General features: G+C 41.1%; 1 protein-coding gene across 10 annotated transcripts in view; it reads left to right on the top strand.

The window, feature by feature from the left end:
* Window positions 1–12,181, top strand: part of MBD5 (methyl-CpG binding domain protein 5) — a 149,365-nt gene extending 137,184 nt beyond the window's left edge. For 8 of the 10 annotated variants that reach the window (XM_037396355.1, XM_037396354.1, XM_037396352.1 and 5 more), the window contains 2 exons: window positions 5,503–5,578; window positions 7,871–10,576. In XM_037396355.1, the coding sequence (XP_037252252.1) occupies window positions 5,503–5,578; window positions 7,871–7,942 (148 nt within the window). In that variant the 3' untranslated portion in view covers window positions 7,943–10,576. Of the gene's footprint in view, window positions 1–5,502; window positions 5,579–7,870 lie in introns of all 10 variants that reach the window. The other 2 variants (XR_005105627.1, XM_037396356.1) reach the window with 2 other exon arrangements.
* Window positions 12,182–14,734: the final 2,553 nt, after the last annotated feature.

Raw genomic sequence — 14,734 nt, 5'->3', positions numbered from 1 at the left:
TGCATTTTTATTGCATCTTCTGATATTTACAGTAGCCTTTATAAAATGTCAGCCTACTTGTCTGAGCTTTCATGTGTAGGATTTCTAATTTACAGCAAAAAAAGTTATTACATCAAAACTATTCTGACCAAATATGCTCTTTAACAAGATCTGCCCTTCTTATCTCTCCCCTCTCCCTCTGGCAGCTGCTGCTGCAGGCAGAGCACAGGTTTATTCAGATAAATTCAGTTTATTTCCCATTGCTGAGAGGCGCTTCAGAATTTGTGAATTCTGGCTGTATTTAACTAGACAAGGGGCTCAGTGCAGAGCTTTCCTTATGCTCCGCGTCAGACATCTATGAACTGTTTGGTGTATCTTGCCTTTTAGCTCTTATTTAAAAATATACAAGGATAGGAAGGCTGTGAAACAGTAGGCATTTAGGGCATGAAGCAGCAGCATAGACAAAAAGAGGAAAGTGGTCGACTTTAGGAGGAAAAAAAATCTGGACAGCTATAAAAGGATCAAAAAGTACAAATTGTACTGGGATTGGATTTGTTCTAGGGTGCTGTTGCAGTGAAAATATATTACTTTGTGTCAGAATCCAAAGTCAGCTTGCAATACTTGTCTTTAGCACAATAAACATGGCCTTAAAGGAATTAAATAATTATTTGTCTTCAGCTCCTTTTAAGGTGTAAGCCCTTCTTTTATTTATATGTCACGCAGCCCTGAAGAGAAGTATTTTTTAAGCCAATGAGACGATGTTTGATGGTTGTTTTTTCCAAGATCATCCTCAAAATATCTTACTGGAGTTTAAGGGTGTATGGTGAGAACACAGAAGGGCTTTTGGCAACCCCCCAGTTATTTGCTCATGTCCCTGAGGCGAGATACGTGACTCAAATAAGGTGACACCGGGGGCAAATTTAAAGAGGTGTTAAAGTTGAAATAAACAGTACAATCTAAGAAAAACGCCCATCTTCTGATTTGCATTTGTGTATTTAGGAGGCTGCAGGGTTTGTCTGCAATTCCCCTGAATCCAGTGGCCTTTTTTTTGGCGGCAGGTCTGGTCCTGCCCCGTTGCTTGCCCGTAAGGAAACTGGGGGTAGCGGATACCCCAGCCAGGCCAGGGCACATGGTTATCCCTCCTGTAGGGTTGCTTTACAGCCTTCCAGGTTTTTTCTCCTTATTTCCACTTGCACTTATTTCATAGTTCAAATATTTTGGCCCTCCTTCATGGACCCTTCCTCTTTTTCCTTTGTCTGAAAAAGTTATTAATCTCCTTACGGTCTGCTTTTTGGTATATGTCTGTGTAGTATCTTGTTACATGCAGGTCCAGATATTTTCAAACATTTAGCATTAAATATAATTGCTACATGTAGAATACTTCTATTTGTTATCTACCTGCATAAGTACTCAGCGCTTACGCATATCATGTACTGGCATCAGGTTGAACACTTCTATAGTAACCAAGACATAGGTAAAGAAACCCAGGACAAACTGATGTTGGGAGAGCGTGGACTAGCATCACATAGGTCCGCTTTGTTTAGCAGGGTGGGGTTAACATCCAGGTCCTCAAAGTGACATTCAGATACCTTAACTCCATAAACTATTCTCCATGTTCCTACAGTTCTTGTCTCAGCCCTAGTATATTTCCTGTTCTTCCCCTCCACTGCACAGTCTTGACTCAATCTCTAACAACATACTTTGAAATTATATATTAAATACAAAATTATTAAAACTAAACTAAAGATTAAAAAGTCTGCAAAGCTGAAAGCTATATTGTAATAGGGATGTAATAAAATGTAATTCAAGTTGCACCTTAAATCCAGTATTTTTGAATTGTAAATCTTCCTGACTTTAAGTACTGGTTTTTAAATGGAAAATTTTGTGTATTCTGTTTCCTTGGTATCTAAACAAGACACCAGAAAATAATGTCATTGTAGCACATTTCATCAGCATAGTCAGAAGTGTTAGCTCCGCTGCACAGAGCTCTGTACCTTCAACTAATAGTATGATCTAAAGCATTCTTTGTAGCAAAAAGGTGGTTTGCTTGGGAGTGTCTCAGAGGCGTGGTGTGAGTGCTGAATGTCATATGAGTTCTGGGGGTTGTAGGAAGATGCACTCACACAGACCGCTGAGCCGTCCTGACCTTCCTCAGTTCCATCTCATGTCAGTCGGTCCGTTCGTACCTGAACTGTGTCCCTTCTTGCTTCCAGCAGGTCATGGCGTAGCTTCCTCACCTGTCCAGTTGTAGCCTCCAGAAGACTGGTGGAGGCCCAGTCTTCCCTTACCAAAGCCTCGTCTGATCCAATCTTCGTTCTTCCTAAGCTTTGTAGTTACCTGTACTCCTCTGTTCACTGGCATCCTGCTGCCCCACTTCACAAAACATCTTCCAAGGGTCACCACCCAACACCAGTGTCTCCTCCTCCTGTGGTTCCCTGTTCCTCTGGGTGTTATTTCCCACACCAGGCTTCTCTCTTGTCAGGAGCGTGCCATTTACCATCCCTACCATTACCATCTCAGCCATCCATACTAAGTTATTGCAAAATGAAGTTGGAGCAGTGGCTTCTCAGAGTTGAAGTTACATCTCTGATGTCCCTCCTGTTGGGCATGTGCCATGTTCCAGTTGAACAGGACTCTGGTAAGGGAAGAACTAACGCATCTCTTCCACCACCTTTCCAACTTCCCGTCAGTCACCGTCCTGACACAGTCTTAAGTCTCTGTCTTTGGTAGGTGTGAGTTGGGCACGGCGGGCGCACTCAGGCGTCCGTGTTAACGCTGCCAGAGCTGCCCAGAGGCAGCACCTGCAGGCAGAGTCTGGGATGTGTCTGCTGTGGGAGGGAACTGCAACTCAAAACATGCTCAGATTTCATTTTGATGATACAGTTTGGTAAAATGTTAATGGGCCCTAGTAGGGAGGAGGAGGATTAAAGGAACACTTCTGATGAAAAGGTTGTCCTCCCTTCCTGAGGGAAGGAATTTCAGTCCTTCTCCAAGCTGTTGGCCAGGAGAGGTCTGGTAAGAGATGATGTGCTGCATTTTGATGAGAGGAACAAACTGTTGCTAGGATCTTTTAAATGTAATTTGACCAAACCCTGTGATGTTTACAGGTTGGTTTGCATCACTAGAGGGCTGGTGCATGTGTTGTATCTGATGTCAAGTCCTCAGGTTTGTAGCTGCGGTAAAGGGACATTTCAGTGACGGGCACTTCTGACCCTTCGATTTGCTCAGGGGCAGATCATCATCTTCACAGCAAAGTGAACATAACAGCAGCCTCTTAAGACAATTCAAACCATCTTTTATATTTTCAATACTTTCAAATGGCTGTTATGATTAATAGCAATAATTTCATAGATAGTGCAATAGGGGTGTGTTGCTGATAGAGCATGTAATGTTGAATAAATAACCGCATCACATACAGGTAACTTGACATCTGCAATCTGCTTCTAGGTGATATGCAAGTCAGCAGTGTTATCAGTTATTAAGATAGCTGCATTATAAATAGTCATCTTGCCTTTATAGGAAGTTATGTTGCCGCTGAACAATATTGTGCTCGGCATTTGTAATATCTAAGGGTGCCTTCACTTGCCCAGGTTGCAAAACTGAAACTGGTTTTTGCAAGCAGTCTAGCCCAAGCAGTGCAAAAACCCAGATGGACATGTCAGGCTTTGGGCGGGAATAGTTATTTCAGTTTATCTTATTTCTTTAGTCGATTTAAACTATATCAGGATACCTAATTTTAAAGTTGCACGTGACTACCACTGTTTAAACTAATTCATTCAAAGCCTTAGTTCAACTTGTGCAACGTCGTGTGTGGATGAAATCCAGTTATACTTCACTTCTGTGCAGTCGGGTCAGTAAGGTTTCTGGCTTTTTTAAATTTTTTGTGCAATTTGTGCCCTGGCATAGCTCAGATGACCAATGCAAAATGGTATTAGGGAATATCTTCTTTGAATAATGAATAACAGTCCCTCTGATCTCCTATCTTTGATCTCCCAGCTGTGCTGATGGGTATGGAAACAATTTTGCTGAGCTCGGGGGGTGGAATTACTGTACAGCAATGCTGCCCCGGTAGTTCCTCTGTGCCAGTTCCTTGGCAATCTTTTGCCAATGCTTTTAGTCACTATAAATCCTTAAGTGCCAGGGAAGAGTGGCCCAGCTGACATGAGAAGCTTTCTTTAAGAGGAAAGTTTTGTTTCGAAAGTGTCTCCGGTGTGGGACGGTCCTAGTGACCCAACCATCCTTTCCAGCATGGGTCAAGGTGTTCTGTTACCTATCTCTGCCATAGTCTTCCCTCGTGATGCAGATGGCTCTCATCCTCCTCCCCTCACTTCTTACCTCTCCGAAGCGGGGATAACGGCACTTCTTACTTCCTGAGGATATTGTGATGGATGCTTATAATAATGGCTCTCATCTCACATTCAGCCATTTGTCTTCAAGTCCATTACTTGAAGTAAACGTACCTGTTCAGCTGAAGTCATGAATGAATCAACCTATCTAAATACAGATATATACATACACGCACATGCGTGCGCGCCATTAAGCGCAGATCCTCAACGAGCCATCGACAGACGGTAGTAACTTGTGTGCAAGTACAATTTGCTGGCTTGAAACTCTTGAGGTGTGAACACAGAGTCAGAGAAGTATGACCTGTCATGCAAAGCGTGGTGTTCAAGTGGGAAACTTCTTTAAAGAAGAAATGTACATAAATGTCTCTGTAAAATTAGATCTATACGGAGCTGCCCAGTGACTTGGCATAACTTTTGGTTTGGAAGAAGAAGGTTTTCAACCTACCTTTACCATTGCCCTTGGTGTGCTGTCATTCCAGGGTAAAATAGCAACATTTTAGAGGATTAACATGACTTATTTTCCTCTGGCTATTGAAAGTTAGAAGGGATATTGAACTTTGAGCTGTGTGCTTTGGGTAAGGGGGAAACTTTGCCAATCACGCTCGTCTTTTAAAGGAGATAGCGATGTACATGTTTAGTCCTTCGCAAAAGTATCACTGAAGTGTAACCCCATGTACAGGGTCAATGCGGCATATAATGTGGAGCAGGAAGGAGGCAGAGGCGAGCTGGCACTAGAGGTTTAGTAACGCTTGAAGTCTTTAAGAAAGCCCAGAGTAGCTGGAGTGCTCCTCTTCTGCTCCTGATCAAAACCCATGGTAGCCTGGCCCTTTGCTGGCAGGTCAAAAAAAAAAAAAAAAAAAAAAAAAAAAAGACAAGACTGCACAAAACGCTGTGTTAACATGAAGTACTTTTGCTTTTTATTCATGGGCTTAGTCTGTCTTGTGGATATTGTAACCAACCATACAACTCATTGAAGTGGTGGCTTTCATTTTTCTTCTGTCATTCCAACACAAGCCTCTGTTTTGCGTGATATTTTGTGCTGCAACAACCTGGGAGGCTCTACAGTTAGTACAGTATGTCCAAGGAGTTTGTGTGTTTATTATGACATTCTTTAGAGTTTTTTAGCTTTTTTTCTGTTACTGAGAATTACTAATGGCATTAATTTTTTTCTTCCTAGAAGTGGAAAGCTAAATAACCATTTAGAAGCTGCTATACACGAGGCCATGAGTGAACTAGACAAAATGTCTGGGAATGTAAGTTTCTTTTCACATTAGCAATAATCTCCTTTTTCTGTGTTTCTGCATGTGTGTCAGTTGAAGATGGGGAGTGTTGGTTTGGCTTGCTATCTAACATAAATTTTGTTTCTATTTTCTTAAGTAACGTAGAATTTTTCAATATTTCTCCTGCATTAAAAACTGTTTGCAAATGTCTAATCATTCTGAAAAATGGGAAAAGTTGAAGAATTTTAGTTGCGTTGCCAATTATTTTTTACAAAGATTGATTCCTGGACTTAGTTTTACACATGCAGCCTGATAATATTTGGATCAGTTCCAGTCCCACTCATATTCCATGGGTTTTCTCTGATTAGTTACACAAATTCAGGCTCGTTTGTTTCTCCATTTAAGCAGCAAGATATTGAAACCACATTCTTTGAAAGCATCATTCTTTTGAATGTAAAACTCTTTGAGTAAAGTTTTCCTCATGTGAAATGAAGGATATTGTCATGAAAGGTAAGTTTAAAAAAAAAAAGAGGAGAATTCCTAATATCAAATCTGATGGCGTTCTTTCTACAGTAATTACACTGTTCGTAGGCAAGCCCAGGATCCTTCTAATATAAAAAATCGGTTTATACAATGTACTCATCATCGTATTTAAAACATGGCTATAATTTCTTTGAAGCAGACTTAGAAATGCAACAAAGTCTATCACAGCACATGTAACCTCCCCTATCTTATCGTTTGTAATTATTCAAATTATTAACTATAAAACATTGGAATATAGAAAAAAGTCTTTTTCCTGATCTTTGGTGCTCGGTACTGAAGATGCGTGTACATGTGCATATTTAGAAGTAGCAGTAAAACTGCAGGGAAGCTTCTGGAGTGTACGAAGGGAGGCGCCTGCAGAATGCCAGGCTTACAGCCCGGTACAGAACAACCGGGAAATGCGGGATAAGTTGTTCAGTAGCTTTTAGCGGCTGCCGTAAATAAGAACAAAATCAAATCTTTTGTTTAGACTTGTGAATTTTAGGAAATGGGATTGAGTTTTGACGCAAAACGATGCGTTTTCCTCTTGTCTTTGGGAGGAAAAGGAAAGGTTGTAGGTCTGTCACAAATAAATATGGGGTACTCGTTTGGCACACACGCCTCCTGTGTCGGTTACACCGCCACTTACACACTGGGGCCGGACCAGTCCGCTGATACCTTTTTTTGCATTTATAATCCAGTAACACGCCAAACTGCCTGCTATATGCATTTTAACTATGATATAAACCGGCGCAGAGGAAACTGCTGTAATTGGATTTGCTGATCTAGTTGTTTCATAACACAGACAAGCTGATGTACCAGCCTGTGTGTCATTACATAGTCGTGATTTATATTTGAATTAGCTGGTCACAAAAATTGCGATTGAAATCTATTCCCGTAAAGATTATGATTCCTAGAAACACTCATAGGGAATCAACGGTTCTCTTTTTAGTGACTGGCGTTTTTTTCAGCTGTTCAGACATCAGTTACGTTTTAAATGAAAAGCATGTGCAAACAAGATCGTTAGCTCAAAGAATTTGTTTCTGCTGGTAAGAGCCAATACATACGTAGGAAATGTTAGCGGTCTGAAGGAATTCAGGAAGGACCCAAGGAAATAATTTGGCACGTTGCTGAAGGATTTGTCACTGTTGCCTGACTGCTGTTTGGAAGCTGCAAACTGCTCTACCCAGGACAGAGCTCGCTCCGGCCGACAGATGGTAGTGCTATTCCGTGCTAGGCACCAGCCTTCCTCCACCTCCTTCTGCCAGTTAGGCTGCGTTTTTTACTGAGCAGTCAGAGATGAAAAACATTTTCACGCTCAAATTAATCTCGCATGCAGCTCGAAATGGAGTATTTCCTTTCAAAATTTAAAACAAAGACCGAGCTTGCTAGCTGTAGCTTGTCCCTTAATAATGCTACCGCAGACCCGGATTTGACTTCTCTTATTTTTCCCTGTGAGCAGTACTTTCTCACCACCCACTTCCTACTTTATTGCCCTTGCCACGGTGTTGCACATGGGTTTGCCTCTGAGGGTGTGACCCGGTCGCAGTTTGGGACTCGGTGCCCGATTCCGTGGTTTCACGATGACTGTCACCGGCTGAGATGCGCAGGTTGTGGCACCAGCCTCTTTCTCCCTGGTGCCTTAAAGTTCTTGAAGTTCTTTTAATTCAGGCTTCCACGTAGACATGAAGTAGTTAAGAACCGTTTCATAACAGCACCTCAAGCAATCCTGTAGTTGGTTTGTTACTGGCTGGTTACTTTGACCAGTCTCCTTTGCTAACTTGTAACTGTCCTTGTTTTTAGGTCCACCAAATCCCCCAGGGAGACAGACAAGTGAAGCCTCCAAAGCCCAAGAGGAGGAAGATCTCTAGATAACATTGAATGTCGTTGTTACTGGTCCAGTGCTTATCAAAATGAACGTGCACATAAGTCTATATGTAGGTATTGATATAGACGTGTTTATATCAATATTTATATGAAGACAGATAGATACCATCACAGGGTGCTACGCGGATTAGTGGTACAATATTTTTGATGATTAGGAGGGATAGCAGTTGCTGGGTAAGCCAATCAGAAATCTTGAAAGGTTGCAGTAACAATGTCAGATGATTACTGAATTTTTTTTCTATAATACTAAAATTGTGATTATAAGAAATAGTCCAAATGTTTCTGAGAAATTTTCATTGTGTATATAGATAATACAGAATTTCATGGTGATATCTGAAATGTAAATATTGTACAATATTGTCATGTACAAGCGTACCTAATGCACACTTTATCTTTTATTGTACAAAAAATAGTGTACAAAATTCTTTGGTTTCTATTGAGTACACATACAAGAGACTACCAGTGTAAAGTGATAAATAAAAATACAGCCTAAATGCTTTTATATGATAATGTAAAAGATGCTGTTTTTGTATTTAACAGCAGAGAGAAGGCATGATTATGTAATACCTTAATTATGACATACACTTCACGCCACTGAGTGTTCATTGATACTGTCTGTTTGGAATGAACCTTGCCTGGAAGTACTGTACTCCATTTCAGGTCTCTGTAGGAGAGTGCAACCTTGCAGATTCCTAACGGGATGTGGGATCACAGCTCTAATTAATAATTCAAAGGCTGCAACTATCGGTTGCGTTTTTATTTACTTAGCTTTTAAAGTAGAATGCTGTAGATTTTATTAAAAAGAAAAAAAAAGTAGATGGACTATTTTAGTCAACCATTTCTGTAGTTAAAGTTTCATAGCCACCTGATAAACTAAACAGTTAATATCCCCCGTAACGTTGACCCCTCAAAACCCCTAGATTTATTAGCTTAAATTATCTAACGTCATTAACCATCGTGTTTACTTTTAAGGGGGCAGAGGCCCTGCTTTAATAATGTGATCAGTATTGATTACGGTTTGGTTTCGCAGTAGAATGAAAGGGCATGCTCCGCAGCGTTCGTAAAAGTAATTCCAGTATCCATCTCGCAGTATTAAAACAAAAAATTAAGGGTGGCTTACAAAACTATTAGCAACAGTAATTTTTATCAGTATTATGTAACATATCAGATTTATTTTATTTAAAAAGAATTATTTATACCATTAACAGATTCTTATATATATTAATGTGGCTGAAATGTGCAGGTTAAATCTATTAACCAAATTATTTATGTTATATTAAGTGAGAAATGTGAAAAATATGTAGAAAAAAATTAATACACTACAGATTTAAAAGTCTAAAGCTATGAGCCATTATAAAATTAACGAACGGAGGTGTAGCACAACATTATTTCCATTTGATTTCATTTCTATTTTTGACACGGATGGTGGTGATGGTGATGGAAGCAATGACATCCTCTGTCTTCAAGGCTTCCCGAAATAACTCTCAGTTCACCATTCCCGGTCCCGGGCTGGAGTCCGTAACCCCTACCTCTTCGTCCGGGACCACCACTTACCTCAGATTTCCTTTTCCCCCCTCCCTGAATTCCCAAATCTCACTCTCTAGCTAAGGACTGGCAGTGATCAGCATCCTGGGAAGCTGGCGGTATCGCCACTCTCCAGGTACCCGGCACTCGGCGCCAGGATCACAAGTCATTGCTCCTCTTCCCATCCGCCTTGCCCAAGTCCCACACTCCACTCTCTGAAGGACATGACCGAGACCGGCCGTCCCCGAGGACGACAGGACCCGGCGGCTTTCCCAGCCTCGGCTCTGGCGTGCCAGAGCGGGCAGCACTACCTCCGGGCTGGCCCCTGGCCTTTCTCATGGCTGGCGAAACGGCTCCCACTGCTCCTTCCCCCGCCCGAGGGATCGCAATAGCTACACTGGCTGCAGGGGCCTGGAGGGAGGCAGGAGCCCTTCCTTCCGCGGGGTAGGTTCATTTGTCTTTTTGTAACGCCACCGTCCTCCATGCAAGCTCATGTGAAGTGATTGATTTTATTAATTTAAAAAAAAAAAAAACAAAAAAAACACCACAAACTTTTTTTTTTTGGGGGGGGGGGGTGTAGTTTAGCTCCCATTTTTCTGTTCCGAGTTGCTGTGTTGGTTTCAAGAGTCGATGTTGTCCGTTTGCCACGCCAGCCCGCTTCCCTGCTGTCTGCCCACACCCGCGTGGGTTCTGACGCCACCGCGTGCGTGCGTGCGTGTGCGTGTGCGAGCGCCTGCCTCAGTTCAGTTTCTTTCGCCCTTTGCTTTCTGTCCTAGAACTGAGTTTGTATTGACCGACCCTTCTTTTGGCATTTTAACTGATTAGGTTTGTACTTTCTCACCGATGTATACTTTACATCAATAGGCCATGTAAAGTATTTTTGTGCACTTGATTTCATTGGTTAATAATGGCGTTGATGTGGGTGCTAGGAGTAGTTTGTTTCAGTCCATACCAATTTTTTTCTCTTTTAGAGTTTTTATGGTTTCATGTAAGCAGTTAATGTAAATATTGTGAGCATTACAGGTCATGCAGTGTTGTAACATTTTAAAAAATGTTGCACCTACTTTACGATTAAAAAACTGGTCACTCATACTTGAATTTTGCCCATAGAGCCATTTCTTTCTCTTTGCATTAAAGCATAATATACTTTTTTGATGGAGGCCCAACCCTTCTTTCTACCTTATTATTTTTTGTTTAAAAAATCTATATTTTTTCTAATAGAAGACTTAAAAATGAAAATTTAAAAAATACTTTTTGCCTACTTTCTAATTTAAGAGAGAATTCCTATATTTAAAAGGTGGAAAAAGAAAAAAAAAAAAAAAACAACCGACTCCATTGTGGAAAGTGGAACAACACTTTATTTGTCATTAATATGGCACAATCACACAAAACTGAACTGGCTGAGTAAAGCGAGCCCACGACGTCAATCAGTATCTCGGTAGATTAGGGAACTACGTGATTCTTTGCGGATGTAAAGTGTTACATATTCTTGTTTATTTATTTATTTATTTATTATGCTTTCTTTTGCTAAGTGGGTGACAATGTGGTTGAGTCATTCAGATGACGTTCAAATTAAAGGAAATATTCCTCTTTCTATTATGGTGCATTTTGTGAACACCATAAAAAATATTTTCATTTATTTCAGTGGATTTTCTTCATATTTTTACTTCTGGCAGAAAACATTTGGCTGGTATCAGCTGTAAAATTAACATCCACGTAGTTAAAAAAAAAAAAAAAAATCAAAAAAACCCACCCCACTTCTGATGTCCCAGGTCTATTATCCTCACAGTCTAAGGTTTTAGGGGTTAAAAAGAACTTAAAATTTAAAGGTATTTCCTAAATCAGCTTTGCAGGAGGTTTATAAGTGATGTAATATCTTTTTGGAGTCCCTGAGTTTGATGGTATAGAGATATTAGAGGGCTCGTGGTGGACTGAATTACCTTAGGACTGCTACCTTTCTTAGCTACGGTTTGTATTTTGCTATGTAGGGTTGTAATGTGAGAATTCCAGAAGAGCAGTAGCATAAAAGTGCTTTTCTATTTTTAAAAAAAAACCCATTCTAGTCTTACTAAGAATTAGAGATTTTTTTAATATCAGTTTTGTAATTTTTGATAAAGTTGTCAATATTATGATTAAATCACCAGAAAAAAAAGTTACTGTGATGTTCTCTTCGGGGCAGGGACTGTCTTCCTATGTATTTATAAGATGCCACGATGGGATGCCCAGGCCTAAAAGGGGCCACGGGCACCGCTGTCAAATTAAATAGCAACCTACAACATGGAGGTTGATTTAAATGCATAAAAGCCAAGAGAATTCACAGTTAAGACTGCAGATCCAATTACCGGTCCTTAGTTTGCCTGCGGTGCCCTCGGGGAAGGTAACGGCATCAGCTGCGACATCCAGCGGGTAAGTTGAGGAAGCCGATGGCTGTTGGAGCTTGTGCTCACGCAATCCAGGACCTTCTCATCCAAGTCCAAACAGATCCACTCCGTTAACACAGCCCTGGGTCCCCTCCCTCTCTCTGCTGTTTTTACCAGTACTAACTGAGCAACTCAACCTTCCCGTTTCACGATTCCCCCAAAAATGCTATTAACCCCGTGCTTTGAGCACGTTCCTGATCTACAAAGCCCCAAGCACATCAACGGATCATTTAGTTCAAAATCCACTGTTCACACTGGTGGTGAATCAACACTGCTAGACCTCAAAAAAAAAAAAAAAAAAAAGGAAAAAATCCTACCAAAAATAAATTTGTCTATCCCAGGACATGAGCCTGGGGGCTTCCTGGGGACCCCCCAAGCCCAGGGAGCCCACAGTCCACCACCCCGAGGGTTTCTGCCCTGCTGCTGGTTACTGTGGACTTGCACTATCAAGGATGAGAGGCTAACTAAAAGAGCGAGCCTTTGAAAGTGAAAGTGCTCACCTATTTCCTGCAATATTGTCCAAATGCAGCGGCGTGTATGGCTGTGATAAATGCTGCCTGGGCACATGTACCCCCAAAAGTCTCGCCAGCCTCTTGCTGCCCTGCACCGCCAGCTGTTGCTGAAGCTGAACTAGTCACGTATTTGCTTTGCGTTTGAAAGCTGAGCAGCGGGACGTCAGGCCTTCGTCGTTCATTTCTCTCTGCCAGTTTTTACAATGTATTTATTGGCTGTGAACACTTAAAAGCAATTTTTGTTGTTGCTTAAAAGAAAAAAAAAAAAAAGATTTGATTGAAATCACCCCCACAAAAGCACATTCTGGAGAGATTTCATCTCTCGCGTTTTTACCTGCTGCGAGATAAGTGTGTGTCTGTAATTGAGTGCCAGCCCAACAGAAGATGAGGGGTTAGGATTTAGAACAGAAAAAGAAAAAAAATAAATATATGTGGAGAGAGAGAGAATAGTTCTTTCTGGGAATTTCTATTTTGGAAAAGATATGGGAAATGGGAAGGGTGTTGTCGTACTTACCCTGGACAAAGCGGTGTGGAGAAGGCGGAGCAAGAACATCCCCAGGCATTCCTGCATATAGACCCCAAGGAAGCGTGAGCACAGGTGCGGCACAACAAAGGGAACAACGGCACACGCGCGGCATCAGCTGCGTCTTAAAATTGCCGGTGGAACTGGGTCCCAGTGAAGGAGCGAACTGGGTCTGAGCCACCATTTGAGCCTGGCTTTGAATGGTGCTAAACCAGTTCCAGTGTGGGATGGGGACGGAGCCTCTTACGGCCACATCCGCGTCCGGGCCCAGCGGCGCGGGACACCGCCAGGTAAGTCCTCTTGTGGCGTCAGTGGTTTCACTTAACTAACAACATTAATACCCATCACTTCAAACCAGCGATGGTGTGAGAGGGGGAGAAGGGAAAAAAAAAAGCAGTCTCGCCCTGAGGAAGGTCAAGGCACCAAAATCAAGGCTGCAATGCAAAAGAAACCCAAAACCCTAAAAAGAAGTATCCTAAAAATGAATAAATACTTTCAATTTTTTATATATATATTTTTATACTACTCAGTGGATTTCTGCTTTGTATGTTGCAGAGTCTGTGCTATGAGGAACCACCAACTTTTCAGACAGGAAACGAGTTTGCAGAATAGACTTTTTTTTTTTTTTTTTTTTTATCTGACTTCAGAAGTTTCCATCTCATCAAATCACAATCATTTTAGGCCTTTTTGAAAAAGAAGCAATTCTTAACTCTTGGTAGAAAGACTGCTTGTTCTGAGTTCCAGGAAAATAATTTGTTCTTCTCACTGATTTTTCTTCAGGAAGAGAAACACTCATAAAAATAACCAAAAGTATTGGGGTCTGCCATTAGCTGTTCTCCATCATGGGAGCCGCTCTGCTTCTGAGGAGAAAAGTGAAGATTTACCCCTGAAAAAAAGGGAAAACTTCTTTCTCCTATTCTGTTCTATTCTGTTCTATATTCTACATTCTATGTGCCATGTTCTATATTCTGGTCTATGTTCCATGTTCTATAGTCTATGCTCTATAATTCTATATTGTATTCTATATTGTGGTCTATGTTCCACGTTCTATATTCTATTCTATTCTATGTTCTATATTCTATTCCATATTCTGTTCTATTCTTCACTTGTTTAGTTGTGACCGAAAAGAGAATCTGTAGTTCCCTGACTTGGTCTCATACATCTTGAGAGTCTCATCAACCAAAATGACAAAACAGGAGAACCTGTGTTTCTTCCTCCCAGTATCGCTGCAGAAAAGCATCCAAAAAGCCAACTCAATAGAGCAAAATTATTTGTCTGGCCACAAAGGTGTCATCACAGTATTCCAAAATAGCTACCCCAGCAGCACGCCTACTCCCTTGCCCAGTTAACTTACTGTGTGCCAGCCATCTCAAGCCTGCTCTTCATTTTTCAGATATCCAAACATGTATTTTACAAAAAAATGAAGTTACTATAAATTATGAAATGTGAGGCTTTTGGCATTTCAGATAATGTCACAACAGCCTTTCTGTTAATTTGCTTTCTAAGTTATGAGGGAAGTTGTTGTACCTTATGAGCAAGGTATCGACATCCTTACCATATGTGCTTTTGATTGGCAGGAACCTCCAAATTATTGATACAGCAGCAAGGAGCGTCACTGACATTCTTCTCTCCTCCCGTTATTAAACATATAATTTTTATGTTCCCGTCCCACACTCCTAAGGCTGCACTGGCATGCTCTGCAAGAACTTTTTTTGCATGATAAAGCCTGATCATATATGTGATATTTCAAGTGGAAGTGGAAATGGAAGCAGTGTAAACTATGTAGAATAGAAAAGAGAAT

This window comes from Falco rusticolus, chromosome 8 (assembly GCF_015220075.1).
Source record: "Falco rusticolus isolate bFalRus1 chromosome 8, bFalRus1.pri, whole genome shotgun sequence".
Lineage (NCBI taxonomy): Eukaryota > Metazoa > Chordata > Aves > Falconiformes > Falconidae > Falco > Falco rusticolus.
This window is presented reverse-complemented; position numbering and strand designations above follow the sequence as displayed.